This window comes from Sander vitreus, chromosome 19, assembly GCF_031162955.1.
Source record: "Sander vitreus isolate 19-12246 chromosome 19, sanVit1, whole genome shotgun sequence".
Classification (NCBI taxonomy): domain Eukaryota; kingdom Metazoa; phylum Chordata; class Actinopteri; order Perciformes; family Percidae; genus Sander; species Sander vitreus.
Window position 1 is genome coordinate 2,955,433 of NC_135873.1, and position 22,502 is coordinate 2,977,934.

At 39.8% G+C, this 22,502-nt stretch overlaps 1 protein-coding gene across 1 annotated transcript in view; it reads right to left on the bottom strand.

Annotated features, from left to right (window-relative positions):
- Positions 1–2,130: 2,130 nt before the first annotated feature.
- The window catches only part of tnfsf10l (TNF superfamily member 10, like), a 50,293-nt gene continuing 29,921 nt past the window's right edge, over positions 2,131–22,502 (bottom strand). Inside the window, exons 3-7 of the mRNA XM_078276354.1 lie at positions 5,050–5,086; positions 4,840–4,947; positions 3,151–3,314; positions 2,545–2,655; positions 2,131–2,455 (exon numbers count right to left, since the gene is read on the bottom strand). Of these exons, the coding sequence (XP_078132480.1) occupies positions 2,270–2,455; positions 2,545–2,655; positions 3,151–3,314; positions 4,840–4,947; positions 5,050–5,086 (606 nt within the window). The 3' untranslated portion in view covers positions 2,131–2,269. The remainder of the gene's footprint in view (positions 2,456–2,544; positions 2,656–3,150; positions 3,315–4,839; positions 4,948–5,049; positions 5,087–22,502) is intronic.

The window sequence follows — 22,502 nt, forward strand, 5'->3', positions numbered from 1 at the left end:
GCTCTCGACACAGACTGTTTACCGGCATGCAACCAAAGCCTGCTCAAACATGATTGGTCAAAACTACTCTGACTACAAAGGTAAACCAGAACCCTTCTGATAACAAAATCTTGTCCCGTTGCCTCCAGATTCTGCATTCATATGCAGATATCTGTTTATATAGATTAGTCTCGCATTGCCAGACCTTCCTCCACAGCGCTACCGAGGAGGGTCTGGCTAGTCCACGCAGCATTCCGGGATGGGAGAAAAACGTGCTCTGGTTTATTGGCATTTCTTTGAACCAATCCCAATCATCATGGGCGGTGCTAAGCTCCATACGGAGCAACGGTGTTTCTGCAAAATAGCCTCTGGAAGGAACTTGTTTTGGTGGAACGTGTACGTTCAAAAGTTGTTTTAGTCGTGCAACAGAAAACTCAGATTGGAGAGATAGTCTAGCTAACTGTCTGGATTTACCCTGCAGAGATCTGAGGAGCAGTTAACCATAGTCCTCATAAATCCACCGGAGTTTAAAATTACAACACAAAGAACGCAGAAGGTAACGGACATCCGGCCTAAATGAGTGAAATCCGGTGGAATTTTCGTCGACAATGGAGCAATCCCCGAAGTGGAACGTCGTGAAATAGACTAATATAAAATAGATGAACTGTCTCCTGCTTGTAGCAGTTATGAGAGTGGTATGAAACTCATCTAACTCTTAGCAAGACAGATAAAAGCTTCAAAATGCCAAACTATTTCTCTAATGTTAATCCGTGCTAAAGTGATGTAAGTCTGCTCCAATTTCAGGCCATTCGCTCTTATTATGCAGATGTTATTTTTTGTACAGTCAATTCTCCAGTGGACCTTTTTATATCATGAGTGGCAACTTTCCTTATTTGGTCTGTGATGAAACTCCAAAGCAACTGTTTTTTTGTGATTTGCAGGACTAAAGAAGCAAAAGTAAAAATAGTTTCAGACATCTAGGTGTTTTAATAACATATCAGTGAGCCTTTGTTAAAATTGCTAAACCTCTTTTCTCTTGATCTGAGAAGCACCTAAACCATGCCTCTGTGTTTTGTGTTTGTACGACTAGCCTGTTGACATGTGTGTCTGTGGTTGGTGGCTTCACTGATGCTTAAAATAAAACTGAATGCAGCTTGACAGGGTAGACAAAGATATTTAAAATTCTTTACAAGAAAAGAAAACGAGATTGCGAGGGAGTCATCAACAACACAGACTGGTCGGGCTGCATACCAGCCTCTTTCTCTCTCTTTCCTTTTATCTTCTTCTGCATGAACTCATTCTTATTGGCCTTTTACAAGATTTCTGCCTCTTCCTCTCTGTTTTCATTCCTCCTTGCAGCATCCTTTCTTCAAAAAGGCACTATATGTTGCTCACAGTCTCACAGTCTTATTACTGTATCCAGTACAAAGAAACAATCCTTATCATCCTAAAAATGTCTTTGCATAAAATCCACAGATCTAGTGTCCTCAGCAAAATCCAAGTGGTTTTAAGTCCAGTCAAGGTAAAATACATATGAATAATTTTTTAAATCACCACGGTTCTTTGTCTAAATCTCATTCTCAGCCATTCATATGTACAGTACTCTCATGGCACGCTTAAAAAAGAAAAAAGAAAAAAAAATGTATTCCACAAATTTCTTTTGCTTTGGTTTGATCATTTGACTTTCTTCTGCTACCGTTCCACAGTCCTTCCTCACATCTCGGATGCAGAGGATTTGAGTTTTTATTGTCTACATTCTTCGGTCTTGAATCCAAATCCGAGGGGTCCCATTGCTTCCCACAAAAAGGCTGCTGTCGTTCGAAATATAATGAGATTCATGTGGTATTTGTGGGTGCAGGGTGACCTAATTCTATGGGCATCTGACAGGAGGGTTTTAAATGTTTTTCTGTGGTTAACTTCTTTTTTTGACATCCAAAAGTTAATTTGCTATTCCCAAGAATCAACAGAAAATCGATATCCTCACATTTATTTTTCGCTTGATTGCACGTGTCTTTATATATCTTGCTCTTGGCGGTTAGGTTTGTGCTTAACGGAGAGTAAGGAAGACTTTCTTTTCCCTTTCACTCAAGCGAAGCCTTCAAACCCCAATCCTTCCATCCTTCAGTGTATCCATCCAAGCAAACTTTGAGGATCCAGGCCAACATCCTACAGCTCTGCCTAAATGACACATTTTTTTCAATCAACGGATATTCAGAAGGCCCCTAACTCATTGTCTCCAGCCCACCCATTTATTCATCTGTTCCTTTCTTTCTTCTTCCATCCTTTCCTCTCAGAGGTCCAGGCGGAAGGCGCCAAAGTAGCTGGAGGAGTCGTCCGCGTTGACCATGGTCGGGGACGAGACGGAGACGAAGAGCTCGTCGCCGGCCCTCAGCTCAAACAGTCCTCCCTGGTAGACAGAGTGCAGGGCGTACTCGGCGTCTGGTGCCCAGCACTTTGTCCCCACTCCCTTCAGGAGCTGAAGTGAAAATGAAGGTAGGAAAGATATTTAACCGTGTGAATCAATCAACATGAGCTAATTATTTCAAGTGGAAAGGGATAACATACCTGTATGGGGCTGGGGTAGGAGGTTTTCTTGTAGACACACTGCACCAGCTGGTGGCTGACACTGCGCTGGTCTCCGTCACTGGCTGCTGGGGACGGATAACGAAAATACACCTGGGGGCAGGAGAGAGCAAAGTGGGAAAGATGATGAAGATAAAGCTTAATATTCGAACTTTTTTTTTTTTAAACTGCCAACTTTTGCTGTGGTGTGAAGATTACCAATATGAGGATGCATAGCTTTTCTCTATCTGAGAGAACTATTATAAACTGAATACTTTTGCGTTTATAAATTGACATCTTGAGCTCTGAGAACTTTCTTTGGAATTTGTCCTCTTGTCTTCCAGTTCTGCCGTAGATCCACCTTTCCCTTAGATGCAGTCATGTCAAGGTGCAAATGCATCACAATAACTACCATCACTTCAGCAGTCATGTCAAAAAATGTACCTCAATTTGTAGGCAACTAAAATAGTAATTTCCAAAAAACTATGATTTTTGGTTTGTTTTATTGTAAGTGTGAAAAGTGAAACAAGTTTGCACCAAATCAAACAAACAAAACCAAATACTGCAAGGACTTCAGGTTAAATAGCACTGAAAGTACAGTATGATCACCTGTGAGTACAGGTAGTACCGCCCATCCTGAGGCACTCGGAGTTTCCCATTGGACAGGCTCATGTTGTGCAGGTGAGCTCCGAAGCTCTGATTGGCCCATGTGCGGACCACATGGCGACAGGATTGGTGGAGACCTGGCGTGGGGATCGGGTAGGGAGGGAAGCCTGTTGGTGAGGAGGAGGAGGAGGAGAGAGTGGGGAGAAACAAATAAGTACAAGAGAAGAGGGAAAGATGCCGGCTGATTCAGAGCCAGCAACTCTTGGGCTTTCCTTCTATATTCAACAAGCATCTTTTCCTGTGCTTGCGTGTATCATTTTCTGTCTCCCTACTTTATGCTGTCATCATTCATGTGCATGTTTACATATTGTGCAGGATTGGCAGATTGCACATTCAACACAGAAACACCTACAGAACGTAAATCCTGCAGAGAAGTGTTAATTGCGGGAACTTGTGTGTGTGTGTTAATGTGTGTGTGTTTATGCTGTGCTGTGGCTAAAAACATCAAACGTCAACCCCTTTAGAGTCTCTTGCTGTTGTACTTCCTTATGAGAAATCCAGGCAGAATGTGTGAACCTCACCCTCTCTTCCCACACACACACACACACACACACACACACACACACACACACACGTAGACAACACCATCCTTGCACTTTGTCAACTCAATGGAAATAACATCAGTCGGACTTTGCCAGATTGTTAACACCCTTCAGTTCGCATGCCAGTTTCAGATGAAACGATACAGAGGTCTGGATAACACACACACACACACATGAAAAACACATTCCCACTTTTCAAATTCCACATTTTACAACATGCATATGCTCCATTATTCCTATCTGTGATGCTGTACTTATAAATAAATATCTGTTTTACTGCTGAATGCATTGATATACCTCACTGATTCAGTCAGTTCATGATAGCTATTCTTGGCATGCAGGTTACGCATCTGACCAGTCTACCTCACCTACTTTTTCCCACAATGCAAAGCAACCGGTCATTACTTCTGCTTTCAAAAAACGAAAACGGAAAGCTAATCCTGGCCTATCATACTGCAAAATGAATTGAAACAGTTTCATACTGCATATAGTACCGACGAACACAGCGTTCAGTATGTACTGTAAATATGTAGTATGTTTTAGTTACAGCCATAAATAAACACTTCATATTTGAGATTAAGGTGGAATGTCCAAAGGATAAGCAACTTTAAAATAACTGAATTTGATCCTTAATACAGCAAGTTCAAGTCCTATGTTCTTATGGTCCTCAGCCTGCCCTTATATTAATGATTTAAGGTATTTAGCCAGTTAATTATTAATTATAAGCTATATTTAAGCAGCCTGTTCCCTAGGGGAAGATAAAGGGATCCTAAAAGATCCTGAGTTCATGTTAAAGGGAACGTGCATAGACCGAAAGATAAGACAATTAAAAGAATATTTTGGGTGTTTGAATTAACAACAGCCGCTCCTCCTATCCACACTCAAAAGTCTGCTTTCATGCATCATTGTTTGAGTCTGAGTTTCTCTTTCCTTGTAATTTAAAAAAAAAACAAATTTTCACATTTCAGCCATGTTTTGGTTTACCAGTGTACCTTTTAAGTCTCACCCCTGCTCAAACGTGATTTGAGTTTCCTTTCCTTTTAACTCTTCCTTCAACATTTGACCCAAAGTAATCCCAGCCGAACCTTACCTTGAGAGCTGGTGTCTCTGAGGGTCAAGTGAGCAGATGGCCTCTGGGCCACCGAGGTCATGAACTTTGACCCTGAGTTGTTGAACGAGCGAGGCATGGTTCTCGCCTCTGAGGGAGAGAGGAAATGGAAGAATGTCAGATATTGATGCGTGTGTGTGTGTGTGTGTGTGTGTGTGTGTGTGTGTGTGTGAGAGAGAGAGAGATACTCACCTATGAAGGTTTGTTTCGAGATGATGTTCTCTGTCACCTAAAAGAAAGTGTGAAAACATGTTGGTTACCAAAAAAACCATATCAACAGTAACAGAAATGTTGACTACAGATTTGTTTGTCCACTTGTATGGGGCTTTATTTAACTTTTGTGTAAGTGAAGTGAATTCTTAACCTTCAATTGTTAGTTTTTTTCACTGCTGTGATGGTTAAATAGCCAATACTGGCTGTGAGTGTGTATGTGTGTGTGAGCAGACTGAAATGGTTGTATTAAACGTGGTTGTACTGTTTGTGTTAAAAGTTCTGTAATAAAACATCCCCCTCAGACAACTTTAGACCTTTGATTCGGATAAGAAACAACTGACCATATTAGGTAAAAAAACGTAAACAGTTAAAAATTAACAGTAAGTAAAAATAATATGCTTATGCATGTGTATTTTGTACAGTATTTCCTCAACAAGAAACATACTTACTTGGCAACGTCATAGCTAGGGGTGAAATCATATTGAAATCTATTTCAATATGATTCTATGTTGTTAGAGGAGACATAATGTTAACGGTAATTTTACCTTGCAGAACATGGGAGTTGCTGGCCTCGATTGGTTAGTTTGTGTAATTTATAAAATGTTAGTGCAGATTCATAATACACTGACTTTGAATAAGTACCTCATACAATCCCACTTTTTTTTGCTTTCTTGCAGCAGCTTTGAGGAGCTCCTCCCTTTTTGTTATGCATTGCAATGGGGGATAACCGTGTCTGTAAACACCACTCTCAGTTACTTTAGTGTAGAAGGTGGTATTTTACAATGTACCATATCGTACTCTAAACATGGTTATGGTTTAGTTTGGTTTGAAGTTAGACAGGACACTTTATCTTCCTCTTTCCATCACTCCAGTAATTAATAACTATAAACTTTCCCACTTTTCTCCCCGACGGCACACATCTCCTCTCTGTCCTGTCTCTGTTTCATTTCTTCCTTGCTTGGTTTCATCTAGCACAGATGTAGACAGAGCCAGCCAGGCCATAGAAATATAGACGTACACAGATACATTTTCTGTGCCGACTGTTGCTCCTTGTTTTTGTCTTTCTCACTTTGTAAATCAAGCTTAAGTTGCCCCTTTTTTTCACTTATGTCTTTTCTTCTTTTCTAACATCCTGCCTCTCTTTTTTTCATTCTTTCATTTTTAACTCTATGGTTTACCATTTGTCACTTCATCCCTTTTCATTCTCTGCGTCCATTCACCTTTTTAGGCAAAAGGTCACAGGTTTAATCACCTGGTACTAGTCTAAAGTCACTTAAGCAAGGCACTGGAACCCCCTGTATTATAAATCTCCCTGATTAATTTGCTGAAATGCCTCAAAATCCTGAATATGATTAATTTCACCAGTGTTTTAAATGGTCATCCAGCTCTTACTGTGGTGTTATTCTTGGCAGCGGCCTCCTGCATCGAACACTCAACCCAACCTGCAAATTGGACATGATCGCTCTGGGGTTTGGCGTGTGTGTGTGTGTATGTCTTGTCACCCCCCTCCCCACCTCCCCCTCATGTTTATCCTATATACTCTAAGGGGAACCCAATACAGTGTAGTACAGACCATGGACCCGGCCATTCTAGCTCGTCTAGCTAGGTGTGTCATGCCTGTCTCTGCCTCACGTTCCTTGAGTCCTGAAAGCAGAAAATTACCCACACGCACACCCACATGCATTTAAAGAGAGAGAGGAAATTGCCAACAGATTTTCAGCCCTCCATGTGGCTGTAGTTGAACAAGAAAAGTAAAAAAACCAAAAAGATGTGGGGGGATTTTTTCAGACGCTTAGACCCACTGTGAAGCTTTCAGGCCTCTGTCAGGGCGACTCCAGAACAGCATGTTTTCAATATACAAGTTCAACATGTCTGCTGTCTTTAATGCTTAAAAGCTCACATGGGAAACTATTGGATGGCTGAGAGTGAAATCAGCTGTCGAGGCTTCATGCATAATTTATCTTCCACACAGCAGTGGAAGCTTTCTACGGCATCCTGAGAGACTTCTGACCAGCTGTATGTTTAAAGGTGAATGTCGCCGTCATGCAGAGTTATAGTCCATTTACAGTGTTTTCTTACTCCCTGTTTGCATGTGGTCTGCATTTAGAACCCCCTAGTATGTAGATGGATATTATTATATTTAGAGCAAAAGGCTTTTAAAAGAAATTATTTCCTGGAAGAGACTTCCATGAAGATGTGAAAAAATCTCAAGCTGACACAATAAAATTGAGATAAAACAAACTCGCTGTACTAAAACAAGTCTTAATTTTACCTATGATAAATAGGCTGTTTTTCACACTGATCAAGAACAAATGGCTGCTGAAGAAAGGCAAAGGGGTCCTGTTATCCCAAAAACTAGACACAACTTTTGACCTAAAAACATGCCTGTAATAAGCTTTATTATTTATCTTCTAACATATTCTCAGCAGCACCACAGCACATGAAGTATTTCCAGTATTATCAGGTGTAACTATGTAGAAACGGTATACTCTTGGGGCTCTACAGGTGGTTTAAGTGTGATAAATTTGGAACTGACTGGTACCTTTTGACTTCTTGCCTTGTTTGGATGATTCCAGCTTGGAGTCATTATTCTTCCCTTTAAAAAAAAAGGTCAATTACGGCCAACATCGTGGGATAATCCCAGATAATAAGGGCTTCAGCTTGTTGCTTGTGGGTGCAGTTTGCAAATGACAACGGCATGCGTTAAATAAAAACCAATGTCAAGATTATAACCCCATGGCACGGTCACACATGCGCTAATGCCTGCCGAGGTGATTTTCGTGCTGAATGTGGGCAGTGCACGGTGTGACGCACACGGAAATCAGTTTGCTGATCTGTAGTCCACTTGAGTTGTTGTGGTTTTAGTTTTTTGCGAAATGTGATGCTATTGGTACATTTCCCATTTCCTTACGTTCAATGCCTGTCTGCGAGCCAGGCAGCATCTCTCCTGCGGGGCAGTTTGTAATTTTCATGGCCAATATCATACAATACTGGCTGGTTAGACAGCAACAACCTGTTACCGCGTGTTGGAGTTATTCGATTTGTGCACCACTTAAATAGCTCTCTGCAAATGAGCTGGACTTTCTCTTCTTTACCTTTCATGTTTCATCTTTCTTAGAGCGGTTTACAGTGTGGTTTTATATGCAGTTGTTTTTATTGTGAAGTCTGGGAGCTGTATGAGTTGGTGACTCTGTTGTTGGATGTCTTGTCATGTTAGATGTTTGGATGTCGCAACTCTATTCAGTCTGGAGTTCTTTTCTTTATCCAATTTCTCATTCATCATTCTTGCACACGACTCGTCTATACACACACACACACACACACACACACACACACCGTCTTTCAACTCGTAATCACACACAAATGTTTATTTTAAAGATTGATATGTAAAAAAGACAAGCTATTACAAGATCACTTTGTTGTAATCACGAGAAAGGATCTCTATATGTCCATACTTATTCTGTATTTAAGTTTTCTTTAGCAGGAACAAGCACAAAAAAGTTATTCCTTTCTTTGAAAAGTAATAACCCAAACAATAACTACTGCCAGCAATTACTCAATAATCTCTACTATAGGGTGCCCAGATAGCTCAGTTGGTAGAGCGGGCGCCCATATATAGAGGTTTACGCCTCGATGCAGCGGGCCGGGGTTTGACTCCGACCTGCGGCCCTTTGCTGCATGTCATTCCCCCTCTCTCTCCCCTTTCATTTCTTCAGCTGTCCTGTCAATAAAGGCCTGAAAAATAAAAATAATTCCTACTATAATCTACAGGCTGAGCTCCATTCTTTTTCAACGTCTTTTGCTAAATTGGCCATTGACCTTTTGATTATTTTTCTGTCCCTCAATCAAGTGGATTCCAATAAATACTGGCTGCCATGTTTGTTCGATTCGAGAGTTTTTGTGAAGCCACGTCATTATTCTTTCTCTCTTGGCTGCAGTGAGCACTATGCAGAATTTGGCTACAACAAAGGAGTAGAAGTTTTAGTAAGTCTGTCTTCTTTAAAGTCTGCTGTGGCCTCTGTGGAGAAATATTCTGTCAAGTAAGTCAGATATCTCACTCCAAAAGTTATATATCAACCAGTACTGTCAGGAAATAAAGCTACGCCCTTTTTATTACATTCACCTTTTGTTTAAGGATTTCTTTCATTTCAGCACTTCTCATCTAAAGCAACATTTTTAACAATTTTACCTTTATAAAACAGTTTCAAAATCATTTTGATGCTACTCTGACTTATGTTAGAATTGTGCCTCTGTGACCGACCATAATGTGTGTGTGTGTGTGTGTGTGTGTGTGTGTGTGTGTGTGTGTTTGTGCAATGCTTTACGGCACGGCCACTGATTTTGGTGAAACTGGATCATTTTTTATGGAGAAAGTGTTTTCTTGTTTTCCCTCTGATGTCCGACGGCATGCTCTGCCTCCGCTATCGGTGATTTACGGAGTTTTCTGATCGACAGAAAGCTTTACTTGTTGCTGAAGTAACGCTAACAGCTAACTGCTGCTAAATGCTGCTAAGGAGCTGTGCATTCTTCCCGTGTCAAATAAATAAATAAATGAATTGTATAGCTGACGTCAGCTAGTAATCTAGGCTGTTAGCAAAGTTTCTTCTCGCTAGTTTTTACATTGATCATGTAATCATAAGCTGTACAGGTGTCAATATTTACGACAGCGGTGTATAAGTGAATTGCACTCTAAAACTGTAGGAGTGGGACCAGAGAGAGAGCCTGCAAAAGGTCACTAACAGGACCGCATGGCACGCATGCCTGTGGGGCACCGTCGTGACCGCTGACAACATTACTTGCGAGGATCAAGAAAGGGTTGAAATCAAGGGCAACTGACTTGGTTAAAGGTGCTTCGAAGACGTTTTAGCGTTTATCCGAGAGACTTCTTGAAAGTAGAAAAAGAAGTGCCTTTAACCAAGTCCAGTTGTCTTTGATTTTAACCCTTATACTTGCATAACTATGACCTGGAACATTACTTAGAGGCTTTAATTGCCCCTGACATGTGTGTTTCTCTTACACTTTTAACTCTCCAGAATGTTATTTCATACTCAACTATCCAGAGGAATAATAGATTTGCTGTGAGCCTTCCTTTCCTTACTGTAGTTTGATGGACGCCCTGTCTCCATCAGTGGCAACATTATTCTTGCCTTCATAAACGAACAAGGAATATTTAACAATGACAGCAAGTATGATCCCGCAGCAAAGTCTTATATATTCGTGAAGAAAAAAATTGCACCCTGATGTAACTACTACTGCCATCAGTGTTGAACTGGCCATCTGGAATGTGGGCAAATGCCAGAAGGGCTGCCCTCTATGGGCCGCTACTGGTATTAACAATAATTTGTCTTTGGTTAATTGTGCTAAGTTATTTCATGCAAATTTCATGCAGGGTCGTTTCTTGATCCCAGTTCGTCACTATTTGCCATATAGTGAAATGCTACGTGATGACCTTCTTCAAAGAAATAAACATCTGACCTTGCCACAGGGTTAATCTCAATGTGCTCCCACATGGAGAAAAGGCTTCTGATTCTGCTCTCTGCCACCAGGATAAAAGTCATATTTATGTATTTTTTTTAGCTTTGCCCTTTACGAGGGGTTTAGCGATTGTCACATGGCGGTTTTACTTTAAGAGACTACACTCCAGCCCTCTTTAAGAGGGCTGCTTTTCAGTATAGCAGCCTGTAGCCTCGATGTGACAAGCTTCAGAGTTTAAATTCACTGCCAGCATGGCCTTATGTGACTGCATGTAGGCGACCTCGACAGCAGGGCACACAGGTCAGCTTATGGCAGTCAGTAAGTCTTTAAAAACTTTCCAGCTGCAATAACACCAACAGCAAATAAACCCAACTCTCCTTTCACCCTGTTGAGAACAACCAAAAGACAGAAATAGTCTGATTTCATCACGTCACACTTTGTCTGGCCAAAAGCTAAAAAAAAAAGAAGGCATAAATTATAGAAACAGAGGGGAAAATGTACAAATGGATAAAGAGAATGCCAAGATGGTGTGAGTAAATCCTTTTTGGCAGTTCTTATCCACTTACTACATGCCTCCACTCCAAAATACTGATTGCACTCCAGAAATTTAGTATTTCTTTGATAAAAATGGGAGACTCAAAAGAGAATAATTTATAAAAGTTCAAAGCAGTAGAGACTGGGATAACCTGACTTTTAGTCCCCATGGGTCAAGCTCCAAAACGCTAGATCCTACACCTCCCACAGTGCAACTCAAGTGTCTTTCCTCTAGTAAAGACCATGGCTGCGGTCACATTGTCTTTTTTACTGTGTGAAATGACCCCGAAGTATCTTAGTGGCAGCCATGATGAGAGCTGTTCTTTCACGAAAACAAACGGTATCATGATCTTGCTTATTATTTTCATACAATCATATTAATTGGAATTCATGTAGATAAATACAGGAGGATGATTGTGAGCAACCATTCTCAATGTGACAACCATCCTTCACGTCTTTCCTTGACCTCGTGACATTTTTTTAAATGAGGTCAAGGAAAAGTGGTTAGACAAAATGACTATTCGACCGCAGCCTCTCTCTGCTTGGTACTGTAAATGATTTAACTCTTGGACAATTGAAATTAAAGGCTCATACATCAAACGTAATTGATGGATTGAGATAAACTATTCCTATTATTTTGCCTTTTATGTCCCAGTTCAAACTTTTAAAGTTCTTACAGGACTGTTTTGACTGCCCAAGTTGCAAATGTGTGAGCACGTGAGACTGCAGTGCTAAAAATCAGAAGTTGGTGGGAAGAAAGAAAAAACCGGAGAGCGAAAGATGATGGACAATTATGGGAAACAGGAGATGAAGAGGAATGAGGATAAAAAAAAGTTGGGGAAACAGAGGAGAGTCAGAGTGGACAAGTAAGGGAAAAAAAGAGAACAGGAGGAGGACTGAAAGAGAGGATTGAGAGAGGAAAAGAGGGACAAGTATGCACATGAAGGAGTGTTTCTTCTGCAGATTAGCAATAGCTGCAACCCAATACTTTAATATGCTGCTCGACCCCGACAGGCCTGGACTGGCTGTGGGTGCGTGTGCGTGTGCATGTGTGTGTGTGTGTGTCATTTTTGAGCAACGGCAGCAAACTCTTATCAATGTTAATCTGGTCTAAGAGGCTAATCATTCCTCTGTGTGTGTGTGTGTGTGTGTGTGTGTGTGTGTGTGTGTGTGTGTGAGAGAGAGAGTTGTCTAGCTTTGGTGTCAGAGGGTTTTGTTGTCATTACTTAGAATTCCTCATTGGGAAGACATAAACTACGCACTATAGCTTTAACTGATCAGTTTTAGAGGACTACTGTCCATTTAACATGGCACTTTTATAACTGTGTCAAACTCACAATGGACAGTTGAAATAAAAAAAAGGCCACGAAGGCCACGAGATGTGGCGGAAATCTTGTGAGAATTTTCAGTTAAGAACACAAAAAGAAAATGAGTTTAACGCCTCACCATTAATGCTCCATGAAGGCTTAGACTGTGGAAAACGTTGACATTTTCTATCATATTCTATAATGTCAAAGAATATTTGAGGCACCAGTGTGTCAGCGTGACAGACCTTTTCTTGTGTTTCACTTATTTTAAGCAACTGTATTAGGCTTAGAGAGATCCTACCAGTCACTGTGTGTAATTAGCACAGTCATCTGACTGTGATTTACTCGACCTACTGCAACCAAACAGGAGTCGCTCATTAGCCGTTTATCGTTGAGAAACAGCGAGTAAAGGTTTTCTAACAGGTAACGCACCAGTGGCCGACTCGATGCCAGTCACTGATAATGGACCTGTTTGCTGTGGGAGTTTCCTGCCAGGCAAATGTTGTGTACAGCTAAGGAAGCAGTTGGCTTCCCACACATGAGAAAGAACAGATTGATATCACCCTGTTATGCTTTTTCGAGTTGAGTTTCACACAGATGAGACTTTGGGTCGTTAGCACGGATCTCTTCCTCTCACTGTTTTATTGATTCCACCATACAGGATAAAACTCAACAAACAGTGCTGTATTGAGTCAGTTCTCACATTTACCTACCTATATGTATTTGTTTGTGTTTCCTTCTGTATTGTTCTCTTCGGTTCCTCTGCAGTTAGACACAAACTGCAGTCGAGACGAGGAGGCAGTTTCTACATAGCTGACAGTTGCATGAGTTATATCTCTTTCTCCTCCCTCCCTGTGTCTCTTCATGTCTGTCACCCTTAATCTCTTTCACAACACCATTTTTACTCCAATGGACACTAACAGCATGAAACTAGGCCAGGGCGGGGTTGTTTTACAGCCTCAGTCTTCTCTTCCTTGGACTCTCTGTGTTTAAAGTTTCGTTTCACACAAGCAAATACTAATAACAATACAAATATCTGTAAGGGTACGACATAATAAAGACAAAGGTGTCTATAGACATGTCATGCCTTTATGTCAGATATGTTCACCAGTATAGTATAATGCAAACTCTGACGATAAAATATTTCAGTTTCTTTGGGGGGGGAATATTACTGTTTTATTACTGCATTCTAATTTTTCTGTTCCAATTTCTTTGTCCCTGATGTAGTAAAAAGCATATTTTGTATATGGATATGTAGAGTAAATTCTATGAATATACACCTTACATCAAATTAACACTACGAGATTTGGGCTAAATTGCTAGAATAAATTGTGCTTCTTATATCATTAGGCTGATAAACCTGCAAATAAGTGGCTGATGTAATTTAGATATAACCTAGGAATAATAATGCACGATCTCTTTCAAAAAACATTTCATGTCCCAATCTCATCATGTAAACAACTGAAGTCAGTGTCAGTCAGAAGTCAGTGCTGATTTTTTTCATCTGTCCAATTGTGTTCCCAGACATAGTTACATAAAAACATTTATGATTGTAATGTGATATGGCATAAAAACAAGAGCATACTCGATACTTACCTTAGCAGTACTCATGCGTGCATATAAACACAATCATTGGCTTTTGTGATTTCCTCAAATCTCCAATCTCAATCTCTTTGATTGTTTCGGGAGGGACTTTGACCGTGTCATAAACAGTGTGCTGACACCACAAGGCAGAGAGCCGTTACAGGAATAATGTGTGAAAACAAAACCTTTTTTATAGGCCTAAAGGTCAGGAATAACGTAATACTACTGCACCTGAGAAAGTATACCAACTTAGCATTTGCATCTCAGATTACCTGGTAAACCTGTCGACACAAGTGGCATCATCACAGGTTCAGAGGAGAACTGGCTTTGTGCAAAGTAATGGTAAACATCAGCCTACTGTAAGAGCTTGTTTTTGTTTTTTTTATATGTATGAACAAGGTGCAAGCTCAGATGTGTCATGTAACGTGTGACATAATGCTATAGTCTCTCCTAAAAATATGAACTAGTTAGCAAAGCTGATAGTGATATTGTGTTTTAGAAGAGCTGAACAACTTGGCTGCTAAAGAAAAATCGACATGATAGTTTGTGTCCAGACTGTATTAAGCCCTATTCGCTGGAACTAGTATTAACTGTAGGCCTGCTATTAAATTGTAATAATTGCGGAGGTCATCTGTGATCTTAATCCCATGTGAATCTGCCATGTTTGTCGAATAAAAATTCCACCGCAAATGACCACCATATTTTGCCAAACACAGAGGTCTTATGATATTTGTCCCGTGTGAATCAGCATCTCTCTAATTTTGGGTTTTATTGGCTGAATTGGAAATTAAAGTTTTGATAGAGCTGGGGGATAATGTCAGTAAATTTGATTAAAATACAGAATTTGGTTATCCCGTGCGAATGCGCTGCACAAAACACAGACGTGGGGGTTAATTTCTAAATCCCATACGGTCCCCTGCTAATACTAGTCCTGTGCGAATATGGCTTTAGTCAGGGTGGAAACAGAGAGGGAACAATTACAAATCAGTTATTCTTTTCAAAAGAGTTCATTTTTTGAAATCTCCATTTAAGCTACCCTACCTCCAGGTGTGGCATGGGATTTGAAGTTTAGTTTTTTCATATCTTTGCTTTTATTTTGTTTGTCGTTGGATAAGTATTTTTATGTAGAAATTGTATTTTTAAGGCATTATTTTACATACATATTAGGTTATTTTGCATGAAGATGAAGTGTTTTTCAAGTCTAGTTGTGATTTTTTTGTTGCTGCAGCTTAACTCTAGTATGTAATGTACAAGATGAAAATGGTCCAACTCAATAAAAAACACTGATTCATCTGCAGTATATCTCATAAACATGTCGTAACGTTTTGTATTATCCAATGACTCCACCCATCTGCTTCATCTGTTTAGTTCGGCCCAGACTTGCCTGTCTGTGGTTTACACCAAGTTATCTCTAAAGCCCACAGCTTCCTTTTAAACATACTATAAAAAAAAGATATATATATATATATATATATATATATATATATATATATATATATATATATATATATATATATGAACAAGTCTTTCTAAAGCCTGCAAGGTGGTATGCCTCAAACACTTATTGTTTGGACTGTCAAAACAAGCCCATATGTCAAAGCGCACAGCTTGGTTTCAGACTTTCTGCTTACAGTGTGATGACTTCGTACTGTAGCAGTTGTGTGTATTTATTCTTTTATTTCAGTTAGTGTTTATGCAAAGGCTACCATTCTGTTTCATACTGACAGCAGAGGCAGTCTGTGGTCCAGGAAGTCGGTGCACATCTAGGAAATGGCTATAAATAAAAAGAGATAAAAGGCTGAACCAAGGAGACAATGTGGTCAAGAGATTATACTAGACATGAACACAACAATTTAAGGATTCACACAAGCACATCATGCGGCCGGGGGTTTACAGTCTGTAGGGACTTTATTTCCCGCAGAAGAGACCTCAATAAAATCCTAATCAACAAAAACATCCTTGATTGTGGTAATGGAACCATGACTTCACCAGACGCAACCGAAATGTCACATTTTCAAGGTTGCAAAAAAGGCTTGTTATAACAGAGACAATGTGGAGCCTGTTTACCCCAATAGACCTACTGTTAAGTTTTAACAGTTTTTTTAACTGAAGCTAGAAGCCAAAATGCCAAATGTAGCAGTATAACAATATTTGGCCTGTAAATGCCCCATGTAAAAACTTTTAACCAAGAAAATACACAAAAGTAAATGCAGTGGAAAAAACGCTCCAAAATAGGGTCATATAGAAAACCATTGATGAAATATTAGTTCTTAGTATGGTAGTACTTCATCTATGGATGTTTTTCTATTTTAATGAAAATATCATGAATATCCAGGACACAACAACTTTACAAGGATTTGAGGGGAACATGCGTGAATCATAAAGAGGTGAAAAACGCAGTGATGCAGAAGATAAAGAGAAGGAAAATTACATGATGGCAGATTTCACGAAATTTCATGAAACAAGGATAATAGCCCAAGAGACACATAGACCGTCCTCGCCCATTTTGATACCCAGATGTTATGTTTCCTCATACAACTAAGAAACAAAGAAATAAATTATATGGTCGATAATAGGCAAACAGTCGTTTTATATAACACAGTAATGAAAAGATCAAATTTTCTTTGGCTGGGTCCAACTCCAAAATTCCTAAATAGTTTTGAAATGTGTAACTTGTTTATGAATATCAGTTTGAAAGTCAATTGAAATTTGAGATCATGTGGTCAGACAATAAACTGAGTTCAGAGAAGGTGAAAACCCCCTTCTCAGAAGCCCTAAAGCCAACAGTTCATTCAAGGCAAAGTGTTATCTACTTCTTTTTTTTAAAAGATTTTTTAGGGCTTTATTTTGCCTTTATGATAGCTTGAGAATAGAGAGAGAGAGAGCGAGAGAACTATAGGTCACCCCGAAGGGTCATCAATGTGTAATAATGACAAACTTTCAAATGTTTTGCAGTACGAGAGTACGTAGGGGACGATAAGTGTGAAAGACAATATGACAACTCGAGAGAACGTTATCAATATCACTGCCAGCATCTGGCTTCTGCTGGTACATTTCCATCTCTCCAGTACTTGCAAAAGTGTTGATGTGGCGAAGTAACATTGTGCTGTTACTGTAAGTAGGAGTTAAAGCTGCACAGGTGCTGTAGGAATGCTGGCTGTGAGCTTTATTATATGAGTTTCAAAATGCCCTGGGAATGTGCCGAGTCTATAGATAAGACTTAAAACAGGCGAGTAAGTTGATCATCTGATGGGAGCTTTCTGCTGTGTGGAAATTCCCCAAAGATTATATGAGTCTGGCATTTAATACATGTCGTGAGAGCACTGAAGCTTCTTGTCTTTTGTATTAACAAACAGCTGATGCTAAAGAAGCTACAGAAAGTATCATGGTGAAGGAGTTGAAGATGGAGGGAGGGTAGGGGTGTTTATAGGGAAGGGGGGGGGGGTCGCTGGACAGGAACTCGGCCTGAAGGATGAATGAGGAGAGGGAGGGTGGTCGACGCCAGACACAGAGGTCTTTTGTGTTTGTGTATCAGCTGGAAATCACTAACAACACTACAGCCCTCCACCCCTCCCTGTATATGTGTGTGTGTGTGTGTGTGTGTGTGTGTGTGTGTTTATACACAGCATGGCAATGACTGACATTTGCTTTTCAATAGCCAACTGTAGAGCAGAACAAGATAAAGAATAGCTGCTCAAAGGCCGACTTGTTTCTTTGGCATTTGTTGTTCACTCTAAAAAAACATGTAGCTACGGTTACGTCCTTGTGCCTTCCATCTCTTCATCATGACCTGAAAGTTTTGTGAGTCTGTCCTCACAGGAGACCCAGGCATACATTATTTTCTCTCTCTTCCATCCTACTAAAACCATAAACTTGACTGTGTGCTAGCCTTAACCAAAACACTACACACTACTTTCCTAAGTGATATGTCTGGTCATATTCTATATTTTTCTTATCATCAACAAATCCAATGCAAACACCAAAGCTAACATGAACTTATCCTACTGTACTAACAAGTATTGTCTGTAAGCCTCATATCTCCTTTTCCTCGGTGTGTTCTCCCCTGTTCAAAAACTACTAAAGGCACACCTTTGCAATAGATGAAATGAGCTTACATTATGATGAACATGTAGTCAGTCCCACATACGTCTTGCAAATACTCTTCAGAGCACCACATTTGTAATAATCTGAATCTTTAAATAGTCCCCAACAAATGCACAAGAGATTGACATCTCACATTGAATTATCTACACATAAAAAGTAAATGGTAGTACTTTTCATGGGTAGATAATTCATTGAGTGGTTCCTCACTAAAAGAACCATTTTAGCACTGATTTGTATAACACAAAGGTCTTTTCAATAACAAACAAGAGACAAGGAGAGGGAGTGATGAAAGGAACAGAAAGTTGATTGAACAGACCATTGCACATCAAAATGCCTCCCTTCATTACAGAGCTCAGAGTGCATAATTCTTTGTCAAAAAGTAATCTAACACTGAGTTGCATGGCACGCTGCTTTCTTCAAAGCGTGCTGCGTGTCTGTCCACACCCTGACCAGTGATGTCAAAACAGCTGTTTTGCATCAGTCAAAAGCCAAATATTTGCTGTAACATCACTGCTTCTACACTGAGCAGATTTAGAGATATGGCACCCACACAACATCTGTGTGAAACAAAAAGAGGCCAAGTGACCTTTTTAGTTGAAATAACCTAATGGAGCATGATGCGTCAACGGTCAAAAGTTTGAATAAACAGCTTCTTCTTCATCTTTTATTTTTATGATTATTATAGGTTTTATTTTGTCCTCAGATACGTAGTAGAATTTAACTTTTTAAACTTATTTAGTTGAACATCAAAGTTTATTCTTAAGGGCCACTTGCTAGCTTATTTAGGAGCTTTCAACCCTAACGCATCTGTTTGACATGTGAGCTGTTGTGTTATCATCCATAGCACTTTTAGGACTTCAATTCCTAAACATTAAGCATGAGTTCATTCTTGACCTTGAAAAGAGTATTTGATGCTGATGAAGAAAGTGTGTTACGGTTGAAAGCTCTGGAAAACGCTAGTAAGTGGAGCTTGAGTTGGGATTGTTTATCAAACTACTATTTTCAAGGTCTACTCAGCCTACATGTCTACACATCCAACTTCATGACAACCGTGGAAACTTTGTCTGCTGATAAAGACTGGTCGATACAGTTAAAAGCTCTGGAGAAGGCTAGTAAGTTTTCTCCACAGCAGCTTGTAAGTGTCCATGAGATAACCTGGACGCAGAGCTGGTGGCAAATGCACAATATTCGCCTCCAGACTAAGTCCTACTTACTACATCCATAGATCTAAGAGCAGGTGTCTTTCAGCTATGTGGTAAAACAGGATTTAAAAAATCATGGACATTCTTGGATAACAATCAGAGCAGACCGACCGATATCTCTGCCAAAAAACGAGTCCTTTCAGTCAGACAAATATGCATGCAGCCATTATTTACCACGCTGATCTGTAAGTAAGACTGAAGATAAAGAGACACACCGCAGCTGAGACCCAGGAGAGAACATTTGATTGGGCGATAATTAGGGCTGTCAAACGATTACATTTTCTTAATCGCGATTAATCGTTGAATTTCTATAGTTAATTGCGATTAATCACGTTTTATCACATGATTAAAATTCTATTATTTTGCATTTCAGAACAGTTTTTAAGTACATATTAACAATGGAAAGCAATTCTTACCACTGTATCTTGATTGGGAATCAAATGAATGCAAAGAAAGTTGCGTTATGAACTTGACTTTAAGATTTGTAATTGTTTGTTATTTATTTAATCTAGTCACACTTTTGAATCTAGAGTCAATATTAGGGTTGGGTATTGTTTGGTTTGGATACCAGTGCTAAAGCGGTACTTTTAAAACGGTACCGGTGCCTTAACAGTGCCTGAACCGATACTTTTTAAGAAAGTTAAAAAAAAGTAGGGTACTAAACAGTTGGCAACATTAAAGAATGGCTTGTTTATTGGTAAGGCCATATCGTCAAAATGAAATGTTTAATAATAATGTAATCACTATAACAATAACTTATTTCACTAGTAAATAGCTGTTGAATGACAAAAAACAACCACCAGATGGGAAAAGGGCATTTAACAACAACTTTGAATGCACCACGAGGCTGTAAATTACCAGTTTCATTGAACGCACCGTCTGTGTTTTCCCAACAACAGCAGCTGCAGATTGTTACATCACGGTGTCGGAATCCTCTACAGTGAAATACAGACAAACTTTACACCGTTTAGCGTTAGCTGTCAGCATTGTAACCATGTTTATCCAGCTACTAGCTAGCGGTAGGCTAACGTTAGCTGCTGTCGAGTGTAGTGTTAACTAGCGTCACGTGCAGCAATGTTTCTGTTGCCTGTAACGTCTGTTTCAGAGCATCAGAGAGAAGTGCAGGCATATCAGTGGCACCAGAATGAGGCACCGAAATCCGCGTTGCTATTCCTGCAGCAGCAGGATGTGTTACGAGGAAGTACGGCAAAATAGTAGCCTGTTAGGCACGACGCAAAGCCGAGTGAAGTGAAAATAAATGAATAAATGGCGGCATGCGATTAATACGATAAAAAAAAATAAAAAAATCACGCATTATGCTCGGCCAAATCCCAGAAAAAAAGATTTTTTTCATAATATGGGCACTTTAATGAATTTTCACCTTATAGGAAGTCATGAGTGCAGCATGATGTAATGTAACGCTTACGTGTGTCCCGCAGACAAATTGCTAATTTTGGAAGTAAGTTAATCGACTATATTCAGGCAAGTGTCTGTAAGTAGATTTTGATACATTCATCAAATGGTCTGAAACTAATGGCTACGAAATCAATCTAAGTGCTTATATGGTTTGGAAAACATTCAGCAGGTTAAAGTATATCTGCTGTGTAGTTGTGATTTATGAATAATAAGCTAAAACATGCAAAACCACCAATTAATTTGGACCTGCCACGTTTTACCTCAGCCACCACAATGTTTTTCTTTCCCTTCTTTTTTTCTCCACACAGTGTTGTATAATTAAAACCTCATTGGATATTTTTTCATCTCTTCTTTCTTCTCCTGCACCACATTTATTTTCCACTTCCCGTCTTTTCCTCCACTTCTCTCATCTCTTTTTTTTTATTTGTTCCTGTCCAGCTGGGCTTCTTTCCTTCTCTCTTCTTTCCTCCTTTTTTCTTTTGTACACTGTTTCCATTATTCCTGCCTTGACGTCTTTCAGTACACTCCCACTCTCAAGTCGACATCTTCATCGCCATCCTCATCATTTCATGCCAACACCACTATCTTCATCCTTTATAAACTCAAAATCCTTTATATCAAAATAAACTATATAGATATATATTGGTGCCACAGTTTAAAATCTGGATCTCTTTCACTTCAGTACTTTCACTGAAGCATTTTATAAGGAAAGAGATGGCGCCTAGTTGGTCTGCCAGCTCGATCTAACCACCATTTTGGCTTTTCGACTCCACTATTCCTTTTTTTAAAACCTTAATCTCCTGACGCAAGCTGATGAAGAACACATCATAGTGTTGTACAAAATCAGCTTAAAGGAATCACTAAAAGTGGCTCAACTGGATCAGAAAGGGGTTTAAATGCCTTGCACAAGGGTAGTTTGCCCTTTTCCCTTCTCTTTTTCAAGCAGCATCAGTTGGAATGTTTGGATGAAAAGTAATTGGATGTACATGTGTGTCACCAGCGTTTACACTGGAGAAAAACTAAACATTCCTGTTCCCGTCCACTGCGGACCACAAGGGCATGCAGCAGCACTCTCTGATTGTATCATACAAGTAGAGCAAAGAAAGAGAGGAGGGTGAAGAGGTGAGAGGTAAAGGGAAAAAAAGATTGGGAGAGAAATTAAGCCAGAAAGAGAGAGAGAGACTTGAAGAGAAAGGGCAAGAGAGGCTTAAACGCTGACACTGAAGATATTCAGCTTTAAACGTCCAGACATTAAGACTAAGCGGGAAACGTCCTCTTGGCTGCAAGGAGATGACTTATGTCAATGTGTGTGTGTGTGTGTGTGTGTGTGTGTGTGTGTGTATCAGACATTGGTATTTTCATGCTGATTCGACATATGCACTGAGAGCATTGTGACCTTAATGTGTCTCAATCTGTTACTGCAGGAGTGTATGGGTAACAGTAATGTGACTGACTTGTGTTTATGTTTTGTTTGTGTGTGTGTGTGTGTGTGTGTGTGTGTGTGTGTGTGTGTGAGCATTTCTTTATCCATGTGACACCCAAGTTTAGAACTTAGAGCCCAGAGGAAACCATATATACAAGAGCTACGCTTATAACAGAATAAATGTAAGGTTAGAGTTACGTATGAGGCCTCATTTGAAAGGTAACATTATCTAATTTCTGAAAATGTGCTTGTTTAGCATATGGCTATAACACAACCTAAACTACATCAGTTCAGATGTAATACCATCTACATCTAATCCTTCCCCTGACTCGCCAGCGGGCAGGTGGGTCTAAAGAGGTAAACTGCACCCTTTAGTATCGGGTACCA